The following is a 19,462-nucleotide window of genomic DNA, read 5'->3' as shown; positions in this document are numbered from 1 at the left end:
ACCTATCCTTCGTGGCCTCCCGTATCCCATGATTCTTTGCATGCTGTTATTACTGCATTAGACACTTAGCAAGCTAGCAATCAAACGTTGAGGCAGCTCCGTGCTGAGGTGAGGAGCTGAGGAGACGTTGGAAGTGTAAAAAAAAGACCCCACTTTAAAACATTAAACGCAATCGGGAAATGCTCTGAAGGCTAGACCGTCCTAATTGGGACACAGCTACTGTTATATTCTGTTTGTTTATTTGAAGCTACTTCTTCTAAAGTGAGCTGGACTCTGACTGTACAGCTGTATACATCCACTGGACAAACACGACGGCGTCGGTATCGATCTTCTCATCTCAGGTCTTGGCAGCAAAAGCCCCTCGATAACAATCACGTCTCAAATCGTCCAAATGCACCTTTAAATAAAGCTGAAAACAAGACTTTACGGCTCAGCTGTTGTCGATGGATCACATCACAGTGATTCAAACACACATGGACAAAGTTTCACTTCTCCTGCGAGACGCACGACCGTCGGAGTTATTGTGTCAAAGACCTGAGTGAAAATTGAGAGAAGATGCTGAGGAGCTCTGGCGTGTATATCAATGAGTAGTCTTATTAGCCTGGTGCTGCAACTCAATCAAAGGTCACACGGTGGTGGAGTCGGAGTCGGAGTCGTACTTTAGTTAAGGAGGAGAGCTGGAATCCCTTGGCCTTTTCCTTCCCGGCGTTCTCGTTGAGGTAATTGCCGATGGCGAGGATGTACTCCAGCACGGAGACAAATGACCTGCAGTTGTACAGCTGCATGCACATCCTGATCTTCTGGTTAATCAGCTGCAAGACAAACACACACAGAGCAAAGTGATTTTGTTCAGTAATCCGAGCGCATATACTGCAGCGGGCTCCTGCATTAACAACTTCATGAAATTTAAGTGGAATGAGGATGGAGCTTGTTTTTTTTTAGGAGAGGGAGGGAGGGTGTGGGGGGGTTTATGGACAAAAATAACTGTGGGCTTTTGAGTATTTTACATTATAAAGATAAACAGCCCTCTCACAACACCTCATCTGACCTCATGAAATGAATAATCAGGGCCTCGTTGTTTGGCGAGATCATTATTTGGTATGCAATTGTGTCAAGTACAAATATCCCTCTAGAATATCACAGAGATTTCCTGTTTAACCAGCTCCGAACTGATCCTGCTGAATATGGATGGAAAACTGGAACTGGAACTGGTTGATTTTACGATTCGCTGCTGCTGGTGCACTGCAAAAACTCAAAATCTTTCCTTTTTCTTGTCAAAATGTCTAATTTCTAGTCAAAACTAATCTCTTTCCACTTAAAAAAGACTCATCACCTAAAAATCAACTTCACTTCACTTGAAATAAGTATAAAAATCTGCCAATGAAAGCAAGTTTTTTGTGCTTGTAATAAGGAAGAAAAACTTGCTCCACTATCAGATTTTTCTACTTATTTCAAGTGAAAATATGCTTGAAAGAAGTAAAAAGTGTCTAAAACAAGCTACTTTTTATGTGATGTTTCTTATATTAACTATAATTAGATTTGTTTTGACTAGAAATGACATTTTGACCAGAAATAAGACAAATATTCTTGGTAAGATATTTGAGCTTGCAGTGTGGTTGTGTGTTGGAGGAAAGAGGAGGTGATGATGTGGGAATCGTCGTCCTTGACAAAGAGTTAGTTTATTCCAAATCCGGTCCGTGCCAGGCTGAAACAACAACAACAACAACAACGCCGCCGCCGCCGCCCCTCCATATGCTGCTGTTCCAGCACAATTAGACCAGAAGAGCTCAGAAAGATGTGACATCCAACTTTATATCAACTGGAACATCTGCACCATCATGGAGAAACTAAAAGCGATAACTGAAGCAGCTCAGCCAACTTTAGTTGAGTTTTATTTAAATGCATCTGAGCAGCTACTAGCTACTAACTATGCAGGGGGCCCAGACCTTTGCTGAGGGACCTTTTCCTTTTCTGTCATTTTGAACATGGAAAAACTAACTTTATGTCTTTTGGAGATCATTTCATCTTCCACTTGATGAACTGTTCACATTAAAAAAAGAAAATGAACAGTAGAAGAAGAGAAAATGGTGGCCATCCGTGAAGTTGCACTATTGCACACACTTTTTTTGGCTTTTGGGTGGGTGGACCGATGGATGGACGGATAAAATGGATGATGGACGGATGAATGGATGGATAGATGGACCGATGGTTTGTTTGGATGGATGGATGGATGGATGGATGGATGGATGGATGGATGGATGGACAGATGGTTGGACCGATGGATGGAAGAATAGATGGATGGATGGATGGATGGATGGATGGATGGATGGATGGATGGATGGACCGATGGTTGGACCGATGGATGGAAGAATAGATGGATGGATGGATGGACGGATGAATGGGTGGACGGATGGATGGATGGACCGATGATTGGACCGATGGATGGATGGACCGATGGTTGGACCGATGGATGGAAGAATAGATGGACGGATGGATGGATGGATGGACGGACGGACGGACCGATGGTTGGCAGAAAAGATTTTGATGAATATTATGAAACAAACTGATTAATCCTATATTGAAGAAGTTGAAGATGAGTCAGAGTTGTTTTTGAATGTATGTCCTCGCAAGAGTGATGACAGTAAGACAGAATCATGCCTTGAGAGCCTTACTGGGGTCATCCCTATGTTCTCCGGGTCCTATGTAGCTGTTTTGTGTGTGACTGGGGAACATAGAACCTGGGGAACCATAGAACTTTTCCCCAAAAGGACCCGGGGAACATGCCATTTTTGGTCCCATACCTGCAGTGGAGTTGTGACTTTGCAGATTTTTGCCTATTTTGGAGTGAGAAGTTGAGTTGTGACTTTGAGTGGGACGTGTAGTTGTCCCATTGGTTGTGTTTAGGCAGTGAAGAAAGGAGTTGGTTAAGTTTAATACAGTAAAAAGACCAGGTAGAGGCTAGACAGGCCAGATAGAGAGAGACAGTCCAGATAAGTAGAGAGAGTCAATTGATCGGCAACAGCGGGGAACATAGGATCCTTTTGAAATAATTAATGAATGAGTTAAATGAAAATTAATTACTTATTCAAGTGTTATTTAAGTGTTAATTATTCAATCAATTCAATGCATTGTTCAGCAGATACGCCCAATATGTCCATAGAAGACTTGGAAATGTTTGGTGCCAAAAGGGCGTATCTGACGTTTTTGCCATATTTTTTTGATTTTAAAATGTTTTAGAACATGTTCATTGTGTTAATATGCCATAAGTTTATTACATAAATACTCATTCATATAAGTATGTCTGTGGTTGCAATGTTGTGGTTTAAGGTTAATGAATACAGTTGATTGAAGTGTGGTCAAAATTTTGTTTTGTCTCTCCTGTAAAGTTTGTCAAAAGCCACTTACGCCCCTCTGGCTCCAAGCCCTCGATTTCATCTTCCACTTGATGAACTGTTCACATTAAAAAAAGAAAATGAACAGTAGAAGAAGAGAAAATGGTGGCCATCCGTGAAGTTGCACTATTGCACACACTTTTTTTGGCTTTTGGGTGGGTGGACCGATGGATGGACGGATAAAATGGATGATGGACGGATGAATGGATGGATAGATGGACCGATGGTTTGTTTGGATGGATGGATGGATGGATGGATGGATGGATGGATGGATGGACAGATGGTTGGACCGATGGATGGAAGAATAGATGGATGGATGGATGGATGGATGGATGGATGGATGGATGGATGGATGGATGGATGGATGGATGGATGGATGGACCGATGGTTGGACCGATGGATGGAAGAATAGATGGATGGATGGATGGACGGATGAATGGGTGGACGGATGGATGGATGGACCGATGATTGGACCGATGGATGGATGGACCGATGGTTGGACCGATGGATGGAAGAATAGATGGACGGATGGATGGATGGATGGACGGACGGACGGACCGATGGTTGGACTGATGGATGGAAGAATAGATGGATGGATGGATGGATGGATGGACGGACGGACCGATGGTTGGACTGATGGATGGAAGAATAGATGGATGGATGGATGGATGGATGGATGGATGGATGGATGGATGGATGGACTGATGGTTGGACCGATGGATGGAAGAATAGATGGATGGACGGATGGATGGAAGCATAGATGGATGGATGGATGGATGGATGGATGGATGGATGGATGGACGGATGGTGTGTGATTGGTCCAGTTTTGGTCTCACTTTTCATGTTGTGATTTTTGAAACACGTCGGGACATTTCAACTGATCCAGTTTGATGAGGATGTTGTTTGCAGCTTCAATAGTTATTGGTCAGTTCTGCACAAATATAACGATCAGTAGCAGAGCGTTATGAAAAAAAAAACACTATTTATTTGTCTAATAATTGTAAGAATGAGTCATGCGATGGGTCTGCTTCAGACGCAGCCTCCAACCAGAGCCGAGCTCAGTCTTTTCTGTGTAATGACACCAATTCAACAGGCTGATAACCGTCAAACTAAGTGTCTCAGTTTAAATCTTTTATGTCGTACTACAGCCTCGACCGGCCACACGCTGAGTCTCATAAAGAGAGATGTGACATTTCAGAGGCTAACGATGCTCTAACTTCTGTGTGACTGTGACTTTTATTGGAAAATGGAGCAGCGATTAACTAAAGTGCTGCAACCAAAACTTCATTTTGTACATCAGAGCTTCAGGATGGGGGGAAGGGGAGGGGAGGAGAGAGGGGGGGCAGGACCAGAGCTCGTCCTGTCTCCTGCATCACTGCCTTCGGTTCTGTGTCTTTGATTCTTCTTCTTATTTATGTTTTGGAAACGCGTGCAGACAGCAAACAGCTGAGAGCGAGCAGCCGGGTCAGGGTGGAGAAAAAAAAAGAAGAATCTGTCATCCTGGCTGTGAATCTTTGTACCAACAAGCGCCACTGCAGGTGAAAAACATTCCCCAGGTGGTGACTTGCTCCTCTTTTTCTGCGCTCAAGCCGCTGCCTGTCAGGTGGCGAGTAAATCCTCCTTAACGTTGTGCGCCTTAAGAAGCCTGTCATGTCAGAGAATCAAAGGATTTAAAGCATTCGGCATCAGCGGCGGCGGCGGCGGCGGAGAGAGGAGAGAAGACCCTCACCTCTCAAAGTCTGAACATGTTGTTACTGTGAGACTGAGGCTCTCCACACTGTGGATTATAGAGAACAGCAGGCTGTTGTCAGAGCACTTGCACGCAAAATATCAAAGTTCGATACGAGAAAAAAGAAAATAATACAACCACAGCAGGAAGAAAACACAACCAGGAGTAAATTGAAACTTAATGAAATTTGCTAATCTTTCTTCTCGTCTCCACAACATGTTTGTCTTCGCAGTTTTTTTTACACAAAGAAGAATTACTGTCGCCGTCGATGGATTACAGTTCCATCATTCATCCTCATCCATTGTTTCTGTCGGTTCGCAGACAAGTCAGCAAGACAAGAGATTACAGGACTGAAGCAGTGATGCTGAAAGAAACACAAGCTGCAGAGAATCAAATAAATAAAGAAATAAAGAAATAAAAGAAAACAAGAACAGGAGCTCGGAGGTGTTGGTGTCTGTCTGCAATATCTTCACACCCTGCAGAGCTGCAGCGCTGATAAACAATAATCCTCTATCAGAGTCTTATCAATTAGTCTGACTAACGATATTTATATTGCAACCTTGTGTTCTTCGTCTTCACGTATTCATTTAAGAAAAAAACTGAGAGTGCAGAACTTTGCAGAGTGAAGGGAAACTGTGAAAAACCCCCAAAGTGGATTTTCATCGAGTTTCTTATGATAAGATAAAACTTGTGCATGTTTTATTTTATTTTATTTTATTTTACACCACCTTCAGGAAAATGGGAACTTGATTTGATTAAGATTCATCTATTTCTTCTCTCTCGGTCAAATGAAGAGAGAGGTGTCTTAAAGTGCCTCTCAAAGCTTTTTTTTCACTTCCAGGACACTTAACCAACCTGCAAATAGAATAGAAACGACTTCAGGCGCCACTTCAAACATAAAAACTCAAACCAGGAGGAGGGAGGAAAATTTGCTCGTGTATTAATGTCACTTTTCCCCCAGATGTTCTTTTCTGAACATATCTGAACATTAGTATTTGCATTATAGAATAAATTTGCATGTTCGTGTTTTATCATCAGGGGCCTGTGGTTGGTTTTAGCCTGATGGGCTTGTGGGAGAGAGGGGACAGACTTAAAAGCAGCTCCACATCTGATTAAAAACCTTTGACGTCAACGTTTACCACCGCAGCAGGTGATGGGGAAAACTCACGGGCTGCAGGTCGTTCATGCTGATGGGAAGCTCTCTCAGACTCAGCAGCAGGTCCAGTTGTGTGCTCAGGTAGGGGATGTTGCACATCTGCATCAGAGGGGGGTAGAGAAAAAAAAAAGATGTGAGGTATACACTGTAAAAACTCAAATATCTTACCAAGAATAGTTGTCTCATCTCTAGTCAAAATGTCATTTCTAGTCAAAACAAATCTCATTATACTTAAAGGGACAACGAGGAGTTTCTATTTGGTTATAAAAAAGTCTCACGTTAATGTGGATGAATCTACGTTACCCACACTTGTTAATGGGCCCATTTTAGATAAATATATCATTTTGTCTCTATCGTTACTTTGTTATTATTAGTGGTGGCGGAAATGCGTTTCTTTACTTTCGGTTTCGTGGCGAGTCATGAGAATAACGCCGCCGAATCGCCGTTTATGGTCGGAACTACGACGGTATCTGATCGTCTTTGAACCTCCGACTTTAATTCTTGATGAATGAAAACATGAGTCTGTCTTGCGCCGGTCAAAGAATTTCACAGTGCGCGCAGAGGCTCATAAATGTAGTGTGAAAACGCTTCGCTTTTCCAAAACTCCTCGTTGTCCCTTTAAAATAAGACTCATCACATACAAAGTAGCTTGTTTTTAGACACTTTTTACTTCTTTCAAGCATATTTTTACTTGAAATAAGTAGAAACATCTGATAGGGGAGTACATTTTTCTTCCTTATTACAAGCACAAAAAAACTTGCTTTCACTGGCAGATTTTTCTACTTATTTCAAGTGAAAATTTGTTTGAAACAAGTGAAAACTGTCTTAAAACAAGTTAATTTTTAGGTGATGAGTCTTATTTTAAGTGGAAAGAGATTAGTTTTGACTAGAAATGAGACATTTTGACAAAAAATAAGACAAATATTCTTGGAAAGATTTTGAGTTTTTGCAGTGCAGCAGTGTAATAAGCTGTGTGGAAACAGACAAAGCTATTTCCATGTGATTGTTGAGAATTATGTAGAGAAAACGACAGTGCTGCAGGGGGGGAAAGCTGCTGCAGCTCCTTCTTTCTTTTTTTCTTGCTTTCTTTCTTTCTTTCTTTCTCTTCTCACACATTCACTCTCCACTCAGCTCTTTGGGCGAAGATTACCTCAGGAGCGCCGTGGGGCTGTCGACAGGCTGATTTAACAGAGAAACTTAAGGCCTGACACCTCGAAACGATTGGCTGAGCTGCCTAGTCGACCTTTGTGTCGGTGCTAACCTCTAATAAATCACTCCACGTTGTCAGGCCCGGTGCAGCTCGCGCACTGATAACCAGCTCTTAAAAAGCCAAAAGGCCACTCGGGTCTGATGGATAGTTAAAGAGAGGTGTGAAGAGCGCTGCGAGAAATTCGGACCGTGCAATCATTTAGCTATTACAGGGAGGAAAAAAATACAAAAATGTCCCACTGTGTGTGTGTGTCATCCTCCACGCTCTCTGCACGGCGCATCTTGTCACATTTTCTGACACATTTTAAATCTGTAATGTGAGTTTAAAATGTCATGGTAACACCGTCATACTTTAATTCCTCCTGAGCTAAAACTGTGTGTTCACACATTACTCACAGAGTTTAAAGTAATCACATTATTAGCAGTTAGTGTTTGTTCTATCACAGGTGTTTGACCTTTTTTTTTTTTTCTCCTCTCTCTCTCTCTCTCTCTCTCAGATCCAGAAATGAGAAACTTCCCCCCCAAAAAATCCGTATTCTGTTCATAGGATTTCTGCAGGATTTGAATTCCCAGACCTCACATGGCTAAACGTGTCGGTGCACTTAAACCTCAGTGAAAACAAAAGCTCTGTTCTTCCTCACAAGCGCTGAAATTAAAAGCGTTTTTTCTTTTTTTTTGTCATGCGCGGCTTCACCTCCCTCTGGTTCCCCACAGAATAAAAAACAAGACGCCGTGAAAAAGAGCTGAATTATTTGCTTATTCTACAAAGAAGGATCTTCTACAATGGGGGTGGTGGTGGGGGGGTTGTCTGTGATTGACAGCCGCAGACAGAGCTGTGGTGATGAATCAGTGATATTGTCTTAAATTAATATCACAGGTGTCTTTCAATCTCATAGTCGGCTATTCAGCCTGTTTTAATGAAGAAAGATTCCTCTTTGTGCTGTTTGGTTTCGACGTGTTCATGACACTGATCATGGACAAAAAGAGGAAGAGAGAAAAAAGAAGATGAGGATGATGATGAGATGTCTGAGGAGATAAGGAGGAAAATAAGAGATAAAAGAAAAAATCTGAGCAGCTCAATGCTCCAGTGTCCATGGTTGCTATGATGTTAACTCATTGACTGCCAGCCATTCTCACAGCAGCTTCCTCCAGCTTGCCAGGCATTTTCCAGCTTTTTGACTGATTTCCGTAGACCCACCATATATTATGTACTGTTACTACATACACATTCAACCCATCAAAGGAAAGATGAGGGTCTCTACTTTCCAGCAAAAAACCTGTTTGTTTCTATCTTGTTCCAGTCTTGTGAAATTGGCGGTTGAATATAGGTTAGCTTAGCCCAAAATGCCATTTTGGCACCAAAATCTTGAGAAAAAGAGGTTTTTGTGTTGGCTGTCATTTTCAGGTGAACCAGTGCAATTGGCTCCTTTATATTTTGCTTTAGTGATGCCTCAACATCTGTACAGTTGTTCTCTTGTAAACAACAACAAAATCAACACTGACAAATGACTTTTGATGACAAAAGACAAAATATTTAGCTACTGACACACACTACTGCAGCCTTTTTTCCTTCTTTTCTTTGAGTTACAACTTTTTCTTTCCTTTTTTTTAGTGTGTGTGCGTACGTGATGTGTGCGTGTGCATACGTGTGTGTGTGTGTGTGTGTGTGTGTGTGTGTGTGTGTGTGTGTGTGCGCGCACGTGCACGGATCAGTTTGACAGGTTATTGTAGCCGAAACACGGCACTTTAGATCAGATCCAGCTTCCTCTGGTCAGCAGGCAGCGGTCACTCACTCTCTCTGTCTCACACACACATCTACACACACACACATACAGCAGCTCTGGCTGACATGCCCCCTGAACTCACAGCCACAGACATGTACGCTCACAACAGACACTCCCACCATCTTTAGCTCTCCTCTCGTCACGTTCGCCGGCGCCGTCCGCTCCTCATCCACACTAGATCGGGGATTTTCAAGCTGCTATCTGAGTGATTTCTCGCAAAATCTGGCGACTTTCCAAACGCTCTTGACGACTAACGACGAGCGATCAACGGGGTTGTTGTTACTAACGTTTGTGCTTTGTATCACGAAGCTGCACGGAGCTTAAACGAGCTGCCGAGCTGCCATGAGCCCCGCCGCCGCCCCCGAAGCTCTCACCGGCGGCCAGAGTGTCACGGAGCGGCGGCGCTGCAGTCAGACACCCACTCCGCTCCGTGAGGGGGGAAAAACACGCTATATTTTTTATATCTCTCAATCCAAATGTGTTTTTCTGCACTTTATTTTGATGATACAAGTCTGATCTTCACAGAGGAGTAGGGCAACACATTCAACATGGCGTTGCCATTAAAAAAACGCTAAGACGAGTTATCTCGTCTTTGGCAGACTATGCTTGGATTCGCTAAGACGAGATAACTCGTCTTTGGCAGTGAAAGAGTTAATGAAGGTGCCATATTTTACAATTTTCCATAGTTTAATTTGCTAGTTTCACATTAATAAGAGGATGTATCCAAGAAGCAAAAAACATCTCCTCTGATTTCAGGTAGAAACCTGCAAAATCCTCTGGAGCTCTAGTAACAACAGGTCAGTGTCAGCCAATCAGAGGAGAGGAGGCCCTGAGCCTCTCTTCTGATTGGCTGACTGTTTTTTGAATGACCCAATAAAAAATAGAGCGGATTTCAGAATAAAACACTCAGAGAAACCAAATCCTGCAAATTGTTGGTTGGATGGATGGTGGGTCCAGATGTTGAGGGGGTGGGGCTTAGTTGTGACATCACAAAGTGACAGGAAGTCCTGACGGCTGGTTTTAAGTCTCAGTTTCTGAATACAAGCTGTGTGCATTTCTCTGTGGACTGAGGCTGTGATACTTTCACAGTATTAATATAGAACCTAGAGCTGCTTTATAATCACACTACACATGGACATCTACCTTTATACTGTATGGAGCTTTAATACAAACATCTACCTTTATACTGTATGGAGCTTTAACACAAACATCTACCTTTATACTGTATGGAGCTTTAACACAAACATCTACCTTTATACTGTATGGAGCTTTAACACAAACATCTACCTTTATACTGTATGGAGCTTTAACACAAACGTTTATACTGTATGGAGCTTTAATACAAACGTCTACCTTTATACCATATGGAGCTTTAATAGAAATATCTACCTTCATACTAGCTTTGACAGGTTTAAGCTCCTCAGGACTCCTCAGGAGCTTAAACCTCCCTGGACATGAACACAGGAGGAAAATCGACCTCAGACAGATCAGAAAAATTGTGTTGAAAAAAGAACCAAGAAAAACTAAAAAGAAAAAAAAAATTGATTCAAGCTAAATTCCAGGATCTGAGCACCACAGTGTCTTGTTGCACCATACAACAGTTTATGACAGAAAGTGGGCTCTGTGGAAGGAAACGCAGGAAAACTCCACTTTCAGAGGAGAAACATTAAAAACACTCTGTCTGGACTTTGATAAATTGCATGTTGACAAGCTGCAGTGCTTCTGGGAGAAATATCTCTGGACAAATAAAACAAAATTAGAGCTGTTTGGTCACATCAGCTCCATGTTCACAGAAGGAGGGGAAAAAGGAAAGTAAAAGAAATCAGTTTTTCATCTCTGCTGTGAAACATAAAGGATGCTCAGTTATGTTGTGAGATTTTCTCTTTGAATCTGAGGAGACGCACTTTGAAAATCAGAAGATTACGAAGGTGTGCTGCAGCAAAAACCACACTGTCCATCACTCACAGAGCTGTGTCTCAGTCACAGGTCCTCCAACTGGATAAACACACACGGTGGGCATCTAAAAGGCATGGCTGAGGAGAAAACAGCGGTCCTGTGGAGTGTCCTAACTGCTCTGAGTCCTGATTAAACGTCTATGGAAGAAGAAAAGCATCAAAACCTGAGAGAAGTGGAGCTGTTTGGAGACTGTAATGAGACACAGCTCAGACCACAGTGTGATACAACCTGTAAAGCATGATTAGCATTTGACTGGCTCATTTATAGAGAAAAGGTCACTGCTGCAACTCTTTATATAGTGAGATGTTTTTAAGATGTTTTTCCAGAGATGGCGGTGATGATTTATGTCAATTGCCGCGTTTCCACTACGTGGTACCGACTCGACTCGACCCGCCCATCTTGCGGTGAAAGTCTCTGGAATCTGGTTCTTCTTTTCTGGTACCACCTCCCAAATCAAACCAGATTATGAGGCACTAAAAGGTGACATGAACACACTGCAGACTAGGGGTGGGAGAAAAAATTGATTAACATAAATATCGCGATATCTTTTTTGACGATTTTTAGATCGATTTTTTTTTTTTCAAAAATCTATTTTTTTTTTTCTTTTTTTAATTTTTTAAATATTGTGCAATGTGCATTTGTTCGCCTTTTTTACATACAGAGAGTACAGGTTTTGAAAAGGGTTTAAGTTCACTTTATAATGGATTATGTTAATTTATAGGCTCCTTGTATTTGTGTGCAGATAAATGTTTTTATGTACAGATAAATGTTAAAAAAATGCAGACTAAAAATCGAGAGAATCGGCAATACCGTAGAATCGCAATTTAAATCGAATCGCCATCCAAAAAATCGTAGAAGAATCGAATCAGGAGAAAAGCATATCGTCCCAGCCCTACTTCAGACCACTGATTGGTCAGAGAGAATCGTCATTGCGTCATTGCATCGTCTCAATTTCTGCCGCTGTGAGAATCCCGGTCTGCAATTGGCTGCTGCTTTGGTGGCGGCAACACTAATCATGAGCATAAAATTGAGCTTCTCTCAACTTCACTCTGGATGCTTGCATCGCAAGCTCACTGTGCCAATGTGCCTTGATGCTTTTGGTATGAACGCACGATAAAAGCTGTTTTAATTCCTGGTGTAGGGCTGTTAGGATGTCACCTTATTTAGTTTTCATATTTTTCATGTGAGAAAGCTTGTTTAACAGTTTATCCAGATGCTGAGAGCCGCCGATGGGACCAGCAGGTCAACCTCCGTCGTCATCCCAGGGGAAAAAACGATCTAGTAAAGCTACCTTCAGCTCTTTGGAGGCTCTGGAGTAGATATCACCACATTTCAATCAATAAATGTTTTAAAATGAACAGAGCAGTCCATCTTTTCTGTCTACTCTTAAGGTGGTACTATCCTGTTATGGACTCAAGGAACAACAGATGTCATGCTGACATCAGCAGACCAGCCTTGACAGTTTTAACATGGTAGTATTTAGCATATAAGCAGTAGTAGTTAGGGATTAGACCTTTCACATTTGAACCGATACGGTACTCGATACCTGGGAACCGGTACCGGTTTGTTTCAGTCGTGATTTAAAACGATGGCCTGGCGGTCCCACTCCTCTGGTACCGCTTCTCATTTCAAATGACAGAAGAGACTAGATAGACTGTGGATGGACTGTATCAACTCTCGCTAATGCACACAACGCAAAGGTGCGTTCAGGTACCGATATGTGGAACCATTTGACTTTACGTGAACCGATACTCTGTACTTTGGTGGGAATTCGGTTGGTATAAAAAAGTACCGAATTCGGTCCCCATCGCTAGTAGTAGTAGTAGTGAGTTATTAGTGCTGCAGTTTATGATTATTTTCATCAGCTAGAATAAAATAGTGAAACACAGAGTGTGTCTTTAATAATTAAGTGGGTTTTAGTGGCTGAGTGTGTTGGATGATTTTATACTGCGGAACAAAAAAATGGGAAAAAAAAAAAGAAACTCAAAGGAGTGAGCAATCATCTGTGATCCTTAACTTCTACTGATGACATCTCACTTTTTATTAAGTGCTGTATCTGAATAGCAGCAGCAGGAGCAGCAGCGAAGAGGCCTGTTAAACGTTGTCTCTTTAGCAGCAGCATCCAGGCTGATGAGCTCAGCGCTGCTGCACAAACACACAGACGTTCTGTAGACATTAGAAGCCGCCCTGACATCCACGTCCTACATATGGAGGAGCTTATGTGTGGTGTCAGAGCCGCTGTGGGCTGATCCTGCTGTTCATCTGCTGCTGTTCATCTGCTGCTGTACGCTGCAGCCTGCAGCCCAGACCACCGACGGGTCAGACAGCGACTGCCAGGCATGCTGGGAGGTGATAAACAGATGAATGGTGACGGTGCTCGCCACGACACCCACGTGAGTGACGCTCGTTAAAAGGAGAGCATTTGGTGTTGCATTCAAATCAAAAAAGGAAATTATAGTTAGATTCTAACTCTAACATATGAAGAAGTTAGAACTGTACCTCCATCATGTACTGGTCCACAATGTGCAGCTCTGCCACTGGTCCTTTGTGGGATTTGTACATTTCCACGTCATCCAATGTGGGGACGTACCTGCAACATGAACACAAACAAACAATAATATTTAGATATTATATCATTATTATAACTAGGTTTGTACCAAATCCTTATTTTTTGGGTTCTACAGAATACCAAATCCACTATTTAAAGATTCAGCCAAATCCAAACCGAACACCGAATCCTACTCCCGTCACCGGCCCACACAGTAAACACATGATAAATGCAGAAAACATTATACACTGTGTTTTATTCTAACTGTGTAAAACAATGGATTTCACCTCTATTTTGCATTTGAACCGAATGCCCACACACAACATCACCAAACATTTAACCTTCAAGTCATTCAGGTTACAGGCTTTAGTATTTTTTTTCTCATTCAAAACAAGAAAGAAAAAGACCAAAAAGTTAAATAGAAGAGAAAATATCTGATATCTAATGTGTTACTTATGCCATGATTACATGTTTATGTTAAAATAACAGCTGATTGTTGGCTTAATTTATTTTTATTTTTTTTAATTTTTACAGTGATGGTTCGGGTTCGGTTGATGATCTAAGGTTCGGCAGAAACTGAACCCGATCAAAAATCCCAAAATCGTACATTCCCAATAATAAGAGTTCTGAAGTGATGGGTTTTTTACATTTCCTGCCAGTGTAAGTTGTGTTTTTGGGCATTAATTGATATTTTCTGCTCCTCTCTGGTGACAGTTGTTGGGATCGACTGGTGGTTGGATTGATTGGTCGCCTGTCAATCAAATTTGATCAAACCACCCCCATCACCCCGTCCAGTCCAGTCCTGTAGTGGTTAATGGAGGTGAATGTGAATGAAGTTTGTAATATTTCAACTCTGATGTTGTTTATTCAGTCACAAACACACCATATTTCTTTACGCCGTGCTTCTTCCACACTGTGTCTGTATTTGTAAAGAGAAAATTATCGCACAGCTGGAACACACTTCAGACCGGTTCACGCTGCTTCCTCTCAGCTGTGATGTGTATCCAATGTTTTGTCTGTTTCCACCCATTAAAGTCTGCGGTGTACGATTATATTTTCCTTTACAGCACTTAAAGACCTAACGGAGCCAAGGACAAACCCATTGAAACTGGTTAAATAGTGGGAGGCTAAAGGTACAAACAGGCTTTTTTTTAAGTCATTAGTCTGCACTTTTTGATTTTCCAAGACAACACCTGTAGATCAGCAGTTGAGGAGTTTCATATTTCTGGTTTATACTGTATGACACAGTGATAAGGCAGTAAGTCTAGTTGTGAGTTTTCTGGTCATCAAATGTAGCATCGCCTTGTCCAGGAACTGGACATGTAAATTAGCGTTGTCTGGCCAATTATGGTTTTAAATAAATGTGTTTTCCATTATTAAGTTCATTTTTACGTAAAAGCAATGTATAGGTTAAATAAATATAATTAGGTGGTTTTTCAACCTGCAGTAACTAATTTTGACCACTTGGAGGGTCGGTAGGACAAAAAAAAGCCACGTACACATGACTTTGACATATTATCACCATGGATCTATTAGATTATTATTAGATTATCACCAATTATTAAAATAAAATTGATGAAATAAGATTATTAGATTAAATAATTAAGATTATCACTGTGTAACTTCCTGTTATGATTATATGACTAAACAGTTATTTATTTATTTACACATCCAGCACGTTCAGGTCATTATATTCCCACACAGCTGAATTTTTGTCCACTTTTTATTTTCTTTTTTCGGTCTCCACCAGCTCCAGAGGGAAATATCTTTTTTAGGTTTTAACCAGTTTGACTGAGTGTTCACAGGCCACTGGCTCTTTGTGTGTGTGTGTGTGTGTGTGTGTGTGTGTGTGTGTGTGCTGCTTGGTGCCGGGCAGGTGATGCACTGATGCTTTGACTGTGAGTTTTTAGAGCCGTTTCAATGAAAAACAGATGTGACTGAAAACAATGGCGGTGACAGCTGTGAGAGAAGCTCTGAGCAAAAAAAAAGAAAAAAAAAATCAAAGCTGAGAGTGTAAAAAAAAAGAAGAAAAAGGTCTTTTAAGCATGAGCCAGGACGGAAAACATTAAATTCTGGTGCTGGTTAAAGTGTTGAATACAGGATTACTTTTTATTTATTGATGTTGGTGTTGAGATCCATTAGTTACGGTTTGGATCTGATGGTGTGTGTGAAAGTGGTTTGGCCTTGGCTGTTCAGAGCGCCCTCCTATAGATTCATAGATTCACTTGTTGTTGTTGTAGTAAAGTCACTTTTAGGGTCGACGTCAGACAGAGCACAAGGACGTCGTCTGTCACATAGTTCAGTAGCTAATAAACACAATGACAATCTGAGCTGAGCTGCTGTAGTGAACATTTCATCGCTCTAAGGAGAAAGATGAACTGTGATGTTCTCCAATAAATTCAGTTTGTAGGAGAAACTAATGATCGGTGGAGACACTGTGGGTGAACAGGTGCTGGAAGTGAACACCTGGGTCATGGAGCAGCCCACACGTTCATCCATCCTCAGACTGCACTACAGCTTCTTCTCAGTGTGTTACCACTGATTCATCACAGAGAAATAGGCCTACATTTACTTAAAATTATTAGTGAACATCACAGTTACATCTACTGTTGGCTGGAATTTCTGATGTTTGATTTATGGTGTGTTCCAGTTGCACTTGGAAGTTTAATCTTTAACGCCCCCTGAAGTCGGACGAATCCAACCAGCCCCGACATAAAAATCCAAGATGGCCGCTGCTAGCATCAACAGTAGTGAACACTTTTATTGTTTATTTTACTTCTCTAGGATTTGTTTCACATTAAGGGCCATCCCTGGATATTTTCCTACACCTTTTGTTTGTGTAAAAACCTCCTAGAGTGTTGTTAGCTTAGCTATCAAAATAGTATTGCTATATGGCTAGCAGTGGCTAACGGCTAACAGCTTGTTTATTTTGGTGCACGTTGTACGGCTTTTTAAAAAATTATAAATTGTTTGCATTGAAATTAACATTAAAAGCAGGAAATTGTTTTTGTTGTTAGTTTTATATTAATCGTTCAGTTTTCTGACTTTCGTGTTTGTTTTTCAACTGGACAGAGCTCAACTCAGGGCTACGACTTTCAACTTCCAACGCACCATATCTAATTTTTAGGGGATGTTTTTTTGTTTTGTTTTTTACAAATTTTCTTCTTGTGTTTGTTCATTTTATGTCATTTTTCAGTTTCTATGAAAACATAAATGAGTTCAGGTTGGATATATCAGTCCAAAAAACACTTTAAAATAAAGCTTTATGGATTTATAGCTTTATAGAAGAAATTAAGCTACGATTAAGATGTTTCTTCTTCCTTAATGTCATCCCCTCCTCCCTCTCTCCCTCTCTCCCTCCCATTGGACTGATGCCACAACGCTGATTTCCAGTGTCCTGGAGAAAGGCGAGTGATTAAAAGCCAAGTAGCGCTGATGGTCCTCGTCAGCTTCTATAAAGCAGCAAGACGTTGATGGGAACAGCCATTTACTCACATGCACTGAGTCTGAACCCCGTCATCTTAAACTGGTCCTTCCTCCTCCTCCTCCTCCTCCTCCTCCTCCTCCTCCTCCTGTCATTTCCATGACCTCAAACCAAAGACATTCACTTTTTCATGAGCCCGGCTCTGTGCCACTGGAGTAGCACCGGCACATTAATATTGCAGCACCTGTTGGGAGTGGTTTTCTCTCTCGGAGACTGTATTCCTCAGGCTTACGCGACGACAGCGCATTAAAATATATATTACGTTTTCATAGAATAAATAAAAGCCCCTCCACACAGTACATTAGATCGCTTGCCTTCCAGGAGGGTCAGCGTCCGGGGGGCCCGTTGAGTAAACGTCAGGTAGAAATCAGAAAGCATTTTAACCGCTTTCACTGTTATATTCCTGAGGGCATGTCAATAGTTTCCCATCTCCACGAATAACCCAAAATTAAAGTTTTATCAGTAAGCTGCTGTGGTAAAAGGTTCTGGCATCTGCTCTTTAGTATTAGAGCACAGTGAGGACTGTTGTGTAAACCATGTGTCTCCCTCAACAGAAGGTTTCCCCAGCTCCACATCGTCCCATCGTGTACTGACAATTTGCTGTTGCAACGCTTCCAAAGAGGTTTTTTCTTTTTCTTTTTTTTTATCATTGCCAGTGAAAGAAAAAAGAAAAAAGAAAAAAAACACATCAACCACCCACTGACTCGGGCAGGAAGAGTCATTCACCTCTCAGCTTCACTTGTGACACAGTGAGGAGTGAATACAAATCAGTGTTTTTTTGGCTCAGAGTGGAAGCCTACCTCCTCAGAGAGGTGATGTGCTCATCAGACAGGCCTCCGTCTTCCTTCTTAATGACGAACAGTTTGTCCTTCAGCTCTCCCGGCTGCACGGGGAAACTTTTGAGGAAAATGTCTGGAAGAACAATAGATTATGAATTTAAAAAAAAAAAAAAGTCAACACACTCAATGGTACATGAAAGCGTTCCTCTTGACAGATAGTCTTCTTATCCTGCGATGAAATGACTCAAAAAGCATTGTGAAGACAAAGGGTCCTTTGCTTAATTACTCTCTCTCAAATGCCGAAGGGAAATGCACAAATTTGCATTCAATCAAGTCAAAGCTGATGTGATTTTTCTTTCTTTTCTCTATTTTTTTTTTTTTTTACAGAAAATGCCTCTGCATAATTCAGGAGCTGAGAGGAGAATTCATTAGCAGTCTTCGTCGAGAGAGACATGTATGTAAAATAGACATTGTGAGTTTTACAAAATATAGTCTGTGCTGTTTTTCTTTGGAAGTATCACATCCATCTTTCTCTTTTTCTTCAAGTGCTAGTTAAGTTGTTTTAAAACTTTCTGAAGAAATGTTCACATTATGTTTTTTTTCATGTATTTGTCTTTAGTCGTGATCTAAAGGAAACACACACAAAGAAGTTGATGTTCTGTTGTCATTCTTGTTCTATAGCTTGTTTTTAAGCTCTGCTAACACTGCATAGCCGACGTTGGCATCAACAGTGGTTTACTTAAAGGGATAGTTCAACATTTTGGCAAATTGGCCCATTGCCATAATCCCTATGTTACCTTTAATTGTCGGTGCAAGCTATTTTTAGAACGGCGGAGCAGAGCCGTGAGCTGCTCAGAGCTACGCTACGGCGGCTCATGGGATTTCTTGGTTTCCCTCATCAAACTCATCAAATACACAATCCAACAACTCCACAACGCTCTGGTGGACAAGTTGTGACCTGCACATTCACCACGCTATGAGATAATAACATCTGTCAACATCTGGATGCAGCAGGACTGAACTTAGAAAAAAAAAAAACTTATTGTTTTTAAATGTCAGCTGGAGATAAAATGTGTTAAATTGTGAACTGTTTGTCCTTGTTTTTGCTCTTCACACAAAGATCAGATCCTGCTTCATATCGAATCGAACATATTGACATATTTAAGAGTGAAATCAATTTCTGCTTCTCTCTGTAAGAAGTGGACGAACATACTGTATCTCCTAAAATACCAATCCTTTAACAGTCTAACAGAGTTTCCAGGAGCCGAACAGTCCTATTAATGAATAAAACCCCTCCGGCTCATTGAAAATCTACTCATGATAAAGTGAATAAAATAATTATGAGTCAGAAACGAGGAGTGTTTTGGAGGTAGCTACCACCAGGCTGCAGCAATCAACACGACTCTACATCCTTGACGCGAGACA

At 41.3% G+C, this 19,462-nt stretch overlaps 1 protein-coding gene across 1 annotated transcript in view; it reads right to left on the bottom strand.

Annotated features, from left to right (window-relative positions):
* LOC146985154 (uncharacterized) overlaps window positions 1-19,462 on the bottom strand; it is a 58,225-nt gene that overhangs the window by 16,789 nt on the left and 21,974 nt on the right. The window contains exons 9-12 of the mRNA XM_085782906.1: window positions 18,059-18,170; window positions 13,726-13,816; window positions 6,290-6,376; window positions 660-812 (exon numbers count right to left, since the gene is read on the bottom strand). Coding sequence (XP_085639032.1) covers window positions 660-812; window positions 6,290-6,376; window positions 13,726-13,816; window positions 18,059-18,170 — 443 coding nt within the window. The remainder of the gene's footprint in view (window positions 1-659; window positions 813-6,289; window positions 6,377-13,725; window positions 13,817-18,058; window positions 18,171-19,462) is intronic.

This window comes from Trachurus japonicus, chromosome 7 (genome assembly GCF_045865225.1).
Source record: "Trachurus japonicus isolate A0001 chromosome 7, Traja_1.0".
Classification (NCBI taxonomy): Eukaryota; Metazoa; Chordata; class Actinopteri; order Carangiformes; family Carangidae; genus Trachurus; species Trachurus japonicus.
The sequence above is the reverse complement of the archived record's forward strand: the minus strand, read 5'-3'. Positions and strand labels throughout refer to the sequence as shown.